Consider the following 6,968-nt stretch of genomic DNA (forward strand, 5'->3'; position numbering starts at 1 on the left):
CCACTCTCTCCCCTTTCATGTCTTCAGCTGTCTTGTCAATAAAGGCCTAAATTGCCCACAAAAAAGTTTTCCTCACAAGGGTAAATACATTAGCTCTCCACATTATTTTATTAACCAAATATGAGCGATGTAAGGTTTTTTAGGACGTCTAGCCTCCGCTAACTTGCAGTCCTTGTCCCTGGTCAGACTTTTAGAAAAACAACCCCAGCAACAAACTTAAATTCTCTCAAAGAATAAAATAAAATAACAGAATTTACCGAAAATGAGTGTCGCTAAAGGACATCATTAGTGCTCACATCTCCGTGTTGTTGTTTGAGCCATAGTTTGGCTTTTGTATTAAACACTTAGTTCTAGTTCATAAAGGGTGATGTTGAAACTTTGATACAGATGCTGTTTTGTTTAAAGATTAGTTAAATAGTCTTCAGATGTCATGTTCACTATAGGTCTCTAGGTCCACTTCAAAGCCTTATCTGGGTAGGGGACAGTCCTCTGGACCACTGTGTATTCCAATGCAGATACATTTTGGAAAATAACCAGCCGATAACTATCATTTCAGATGAAATGGACAGAAGTGGTCCAGGACTGCTCGCAGGCTGTGGGAATGAATCCACGCTACATCAAGGCTCTGTTCAGGAGGGCCAAAGCTCTGGAAAAACTAGACAACAAGAAGGAGTGCCTAGAAGGTGAGACACTCCTCTTTCTTTTAAAAGTGATCTTTTACAAGTCAAAATTAAAATGTGTGACAACCTGTTTTGTTCCCTGTGCATCCTCCAGACGTCACAGCGGTGTGTATTCTTGAGGCCTTCCAGAACCAACAGAGCATGCTGCTAGCAGACAAAGTGCTGAAACAGTTGGGAAAAGAGAAGGCCAAAGATAAATACAAGGTATTTACCCACTATAGAGGCGTTTGATTCAGTTTTAGTTCTCTGAATTGTAACATTAAACCTGTTCTGTTTTCTTTTTAAACACCTCCCCTGTAGAACCGTGAACCAATGATGCCCTCTCCTCAGTTCATCAAATCCTACTTTAGCTCTTTCACGGATGACATCATCTCCCAGGCCCTGCAGAAGGGGGAGAAGAAAGATGAAGACAAGGACAAGGAGGGCGAGGCAGCCGACATCACTGAGAGGTCAGAGAATGTTTGCTCATTGGTACGGGGGAGCTGGTGGCATAGGGGGAGAGGGTGGAAATGTTTCACAGGGATCTTTGTCCCTGTGTTGAATTGATGGGGAGAATTTAAAAAAGTAACCTTTTTTTTAATATAATTATGCAGCCTTTTGACTTTCACTAGCTGATAGTTTTAGTGTCTAACTCTGAGTACAAGGACATATACGATAAGCAGGAGAGTGGTTAAAACGTACATGTTTGTCAGGGGTCAAATGTTACATGTGATTAAACAAGTACTTAAAAGAGACATAAGTAATGATTTCAGGTGCCTTTGGATCCGGAGTTAAATTCCTGTTTATTTCACGGTTGAAGCACGTCTACGGCGGAATCATCAGTGCAAAGGATAACTGTGTTAAATCAACTGTACACCGAGCTTATGATTCGAGTACATAGCCAGTTATGTGGACGCTAAAGATTAACCCGAACTCCCACTTAACAACTTGGTTGTTTGTAGAACTGAATTACTTTTTCTAATCTGTTTTTTTATCTTTTTCTCCTCTTTAGCTGTGGCTACCTGAAGGCCAAGCAGTACATGGAGGAGGAGAACTACGACAAAATCATCAGTGAATGCACCAAGGAGATTGAGTCAGGTGGCCGATACACGGCAGAGGCCCTGCTACTGCGTGCTACATTCTACCTGCTGATTGGTAACGCTACTGCTGCTCAGCCTGATTTGGACCGGGTGATCAACATGCAGGACGCCAACGTGAAGGTACGGTCTGTTTATTTGATTAACCCGTTCTTACCAAGAATACCAAGGCAGTTTAAGTGCTGGGATAGTGGACTAGTAAAAAGGGATTACAAACGAATAGTTTATCCTTTTGCTAACTTCTGGTAGCCCATGTTGAGGCTCAGATTTATCAGCTGTTTATCCTTGGGATTTGAGTAAATGTACTGTGCAACACTAGACTGGGTGAACCCAACCCGATCTGTCTTGGATTTGAAGTTGCCCTGCAGGTCAGGCTGGAAACCTGTACATTTATCTATTCTACTTGCGTTACAAATTTGCTGGAACCAATCACAAACTGGCTTATCCACCTGGCGCGCTATCGGCGGGTTTAACACAATGACAATAGAGAAGCAACGGCCAGCAGCTTTTTGTTTACATTCAACATGGCAGCAACCGAAGCGCAGAAACCTTCTCTCAATACGTCCATGGCAGCAACCCGTTGATGCCGCTGTCTGCAAAGTACGTCTCCCGGACCGCTGGTCTGATTGGTTGAGGGACTGTACAGTTGAGTCATTTGAACGATGCCTGTCGATCACGCCTCTTGTGCAGCAGAAAATCCAGAGCAGACTCCCCAGACTAATGTTCAATCTTAGGAGATTGAGCTTGGTCTGGTGTAGGGCTGCACGGTATGAGGAAAATATCTAATTGCAATTACTTTTGACTGATACTGAGATTGCGAAATGATTCACGATATTGGAGGAAATTATCGTTTTTGTATCATTATTCTCATTTTCATTGAAAATGATTAACATTGAAAGAAATTAAAATGATTATGTTGTGATTTTTGCAAGGCGCTGTACCAAATAAAGATTTTTTTAGTGTGTAGGATGTGATTGGTAGGCCGGGATGTCTCTGCAGCACCACAATACTTCATTCACAGTGGTTTGCAAGATATTTTACCATTAACAAATATTGTGCCCCCCTGCGATTTGGATACAGTTGCGATTAATTGTGCAGCCCTAGTCTGGTGATAGGCAGACTAGTGCAACACACCAATGTAGGGAATAAACCACATGAGGTTCTCAGATCATTTCAGTGCAGTTCCTAGGACAGTTGGCCTGACAAAAAACGGAGAAATCTGGAGAAAAATACCCAAAAGAGGCATGGAGTGGAACACACTGAATCAGTCTTGACTTTAATTCATCCATTTTCTCCCAGTTTATCAAATGATTTGTAAGCATACACAAAGACGTCCTTTACTTTTGAACCTGACAGGTTCTCACTCTGTACTATGGTCTAATTTTTCCAGCTACGAGCCAATGCTTTGATCAAGCGGGGAAGCATGTACATGCAGCAGCAGCAGCCCATGCTGTCTACACAAGATTTCAACATGGCTGCCGAGATTGACACAAGCAACCCAGATGTCTATCACCACAGGGGTCAGGTAAGAGTGTGGTTAAATTGTTTTTACATTTATTTTGTAGCCCTGTTCTAACGTGGTTTAATATTGGTCCTGAGTGAGCCAATCCCAGGTGGACAGTTGACCTGGCCGTAGAACGTCTCCACATGCATCTCTGAGGGACTGCTGTGATAAGATATCACTTCTAGGGATCGACCAAATGGATTTTTCTTAGGGTTGATACTGATTTTTCTTTTCATCAGTCTTAGCCAACAACCGATACGGATTGCCGATTTTCTTGAGCCGATATTTGGAGCCGATACTGTTTTTGCTCCCTCAATTTACATCATGAAAATGTGAACCCTGCAACACTGGATTTGTTTTTGGAATCTGCTCTGCCATTTCTTTAAAAATGATAAACAAAAAACACAGAGTGTCACTTCTGCAATCATCTACAGTGCAGTGCAGTGCACAGTCTGCACGTGAACTGCAGTATCTCCAGCAACACAGAGCTGCCTGAGGACGCCTCTCTGGAAATAATGCTGGGAGAAAACTATCGGGAAAGGCAGCAGCCGCGTATCGGCCGATACACATATAAACACAAATATCAGCCCGATATATCGGCTGGCTGATAACTAATAACGTGGTGTGACGGATCAGATTTCTATGCATCTACAATGCCTCCTGGGTGTCTTCTTCACAACTTTACTTAGAGCCGTCTACTCGTGATCATATCACTCAGACAGATGTTAATATCCGCCTACAACATTTAACGTTTGTTAACTGATTGGCTGTCGGTTGACAACTACTAAGTTAATGTTTGAAATGTCTTGCTATAGTGCTCCATTTAAAGTCTGTATTTCCTTTCAGCTGAAAATCCTTCTGGACCAGGTGGATGAGGCGGTGGGAGACTTTGATGAGTGCATCCTGCTCAGGCCCGACTCTGCTCTCGCACAGGCTCAAAAATGCTTCGCTCTCGTAAGTTCCAGCTAAAGATCATTAAAAAAAGCAAGCGTGCCATTATCTAACCTGTCTAATGCAGAACTGCATTTTCCTTTTAACCATTTCTGCTGCCGGTCGCATTAATGGCTGCTACAACTCGAGATTATCTGCTGATTTTTTTTTTTTCTTTCTTTTTTGTGCTCTACAGTACAGACAAGCATATACTGGAAACAACCCGTCCCAAGTGCAGACGGCCATGGACGGTTTTGAGGATGTCATCAGAAGGTTCCCCAAGTGTGCTGAGGGCTACGCTCTTTATGCCCAGGTAAAGAATCCCAAACTTGATATTCTATTTACACTTCAACGGGTTCTTTAGTGCTCATTTGCTTTGCCCATTTTCTGTTTGAGTTAGACAGAAAATAGCAGCTATAGGTCTTATTGATGTGTTCAACACCACCGTTGTGAATTTTTCAGGCTCTGACTGACCAGCAGCAGTTTGGAAAAGCAGACGAGATGTATGACAAGTGCATTGAACTGGAACCAGACAATGCAACCACATATGTCCACAAGGGGTAGGCATTTTCCCTTTTGGGTAGGCCTGTTGTTAAAATAACATGTGATTTGTATGTGTAATTAATCCTCAGTTAATAAGAATTCAATATCTGTCCAGTTTGTTACAGCTTCAATGGAAACAAGACCTTGACTTGGGTCTAGAGCTCATCAGTAAGGCCATTGAAATCGACAACAAATGTGACTTTGCCTACGAAACTATGGGAACCATTGAAGTTCAAAGGTGAGATAAATCCTTTTTCTCACTTTTCACGTTAGAACACTTCTTGAAGAAATCATAACAAGCATTTTCTTTTCAGGGGAAATCTGGACAGGGCAATCGAAATGTTCAACAAGGCAATTAACCTAGCCAAGTCTGAGATGGAGATGGCCCACTTGTACTCGTTATGTGATGCAGCATACGCCCAGACAGAAGTGGCAAGGAAGTATGGGCTGAAACCTCCAACACTGTAACGTCTCTGCCAATCCATCGCCAAGCTCAATTTTCATTGCTGAACCTAACTGTGGTTATATGCAACTGTCTGACTTGCTTTAAAAAAAGAAAAAAAAAAAAAAAAAGAGTACTGGATTATAAAGGAAGAGCCCTGAATATAAATGTGTTTACATCAAATTAAAGGGGTTTATTGAGAAGGGTTTCTATTCACAATCGATCCAAGGCTGTAATCCAGGCTTCTGTTTGACTTGGTTTGTCACGGGGGGGGGGGCTCTTAACTGACACAGCCCTTTGCTGACACTTAATTCAACCAGAACATTGTCATCAAACCTTTTTATTGCTTGTAATAAAGAGAAAGAAATTGTAATCTAGAGAGAAAAGCATACATGAATGGCCATGTATACCTGTCTAAATTAATAGTAACTATGTGACATGTAAGTGAACTGAGATGTGTGCAGTCCGTCGAACCAATTACTGACCTTAAGGCTTTTGTGACACTTAAAATCTACAGAATATACTGTGAGAGCTTTATGTAGTTCTAATGGACTGTTCACATTGTTAATTTATGCTGATCTAAAGTGTTGTCTCTAAACATACACTATCAGTTCCGAATGCAAGGTTAAAAGTACAGTCAAATGTGTTAATGTCTGTGTTTGTAATGCTGGAATTGATCCTACGGATACTGGGCTACAGAGAGGTTTAGTTTAGCATCCGGAAATGTTTTTTTGTTTTTTTAATTCTGGGACTGCCTGTTTTCTTTTTTTTACATACTTTGTGCAGCATGTTCACTTTATAAATAAATGTAAATGCAATGCTCGTGCTGTCTTGAACACTAGGATAACCCCGACTATAAGAGACTTTTGATTAGAAAAACTTAACCAACATCTTTTGGTTTTTTGAAAATGTTATTTTTGAATAGTCTTTAGTATCAGAAGATGTCACAAGGGATTGGGCTTTTCAGTGGCTTTCTTTAATCAATCATGATTTATTTTCTATTTTATTGTAAATTTTTCATGCTACATTACAGCTTTTGACAGAGTAACCTTAAAACAGTTGTTTTATTTTTTCTGTCCTTTTCAAATTCTATTCTCACAACCCAAGCCTTATTGTTTCTAACCCTCATGCAGCCCTGAGAATATCTTGGTCCAATGTATGATAAGGTACTCAAGTAACATCTGTACTTTGTAAAAAATAAAATTAGCCAGCACTGCTGAATGTTTGTATGTTTGGAGTATTTTCAACTTTTAGAAAACTAAATTATAAATGTTCTGTGACATTAATTTATCCAGCAGCAGTTATGACTACATTTTATTGAATGTGTGGTAATACCAAGGAACCAAATCCTGCATTCCAGCTGCAGCTGCTGAGGACTTAAACTTACAGAAACAAACTGGAGAAGTTGATGTAACCGTCAGCAGATACCCACAAAATATTGGCTGTCTATTAGAAATGACACTGACATTCTTCATCAGTGATATGTATGGTGACCAAAGTAAAAGAGAAAATGAATCCTAATAAAGTTATTATTCCTGGAATGAATCTCACCTTTCTCGGGCATTTTATTATTTAAAAGTAAATCTAGGTGCAATAAAAAAAGCATATTTTCACATGTTAACATAGTTATACATGTCACAGTATAAATCCACATGTAAGTTAATGATGGCGGAATTTCATTTAGCCACGCCTGTTTCTATATAGGCAAGGCAAGGCAAGGCAGCTTTATGTGTAGAGCACATTTCAGCAACAGGGCAATTGAAAGTGCTTTACATAAAATCAGTTAAACAGAT

General features: G+C 40.5%; 1 protein-coding gene and 1 long non-coding RNA gene across 2 annotated transcripts in view; one reads left to right on the forward strand and one right to left on the reverse strand.

The window, feature by feature from the left end:
* Positions 1-6,716, forward strand: part of LOC116696050 (mitochondrial import receptor subunit TOM70) — a 9,387-nt gene extending 2,671 nt beyond the window's left edge. The window contains exons 3-12 of the mRNA XM_032526748.1: positions 557-683; positions 775-884; positions 981-1,129; positions 1,672-1,879; positions 3,147-3,281; positions 4,107-4,214; positions 4,387-4,503; positions 4,653-4,750; positions 4,849-4,971; positions 5,048-6,716. Of these exons, the coding sequence (XP_032382639.1) occupies positions 557-683; positions 775-884; positions 981-1,129; positions 1,672-1,879; positions 3,147-3,281; positions 4,107-4,214; positions 4,387-4,503; positions 4,653-4,750; positions 4,849-4,971; positions 5,048-5,201 (1,329 nt within the window). The 3' untranslated portion in view covers positions 5,202-6,716. The remainder of the gene's footprint in view (positions 1-556; positions 684-774; positions 885-980; positions 1,130-1,671; positions 1,880-3,146; positions 3,282-4,106; positions 4,215-4,386; positions 4,504-4,652; positions 4,751-4,848; positions 4,972-5,047) is intronic.
* LOC116696088 (uncharacterized) lies at positions 917-3,635 on the reverse strand. Its single transcript, XR_004333619.1, has 3 exons — positions 3,514-3,635; positions 2,418-2,422; positions 917-926 (listed from the first exon to the last, which is right to left on the reverse strand). It is a non-coding gene; the product is annotated as an uncharacterized LOC116696088 (long non-coding RNA).
* Positions 6,717-6,968: the final 252 nt, after the last annotated feature.

The sequence above is a fragment of the Etheostoma spectabile genome, chromosome 9, assembly GCF_008692095.1.
Source record: "Etheostoma spectabile isolate EspeVRDwgs_2016 chromosome 9, UIUC_Espe_1.0, whole genome shotgun sequence".
Taxonomy (NCBI): domain Eukaryota; kingdom Metazoa; phylum Chordata; class Actinopteri; order Perciformes; family Percidae; genus Etheostoma; species Etheostoma spectabile.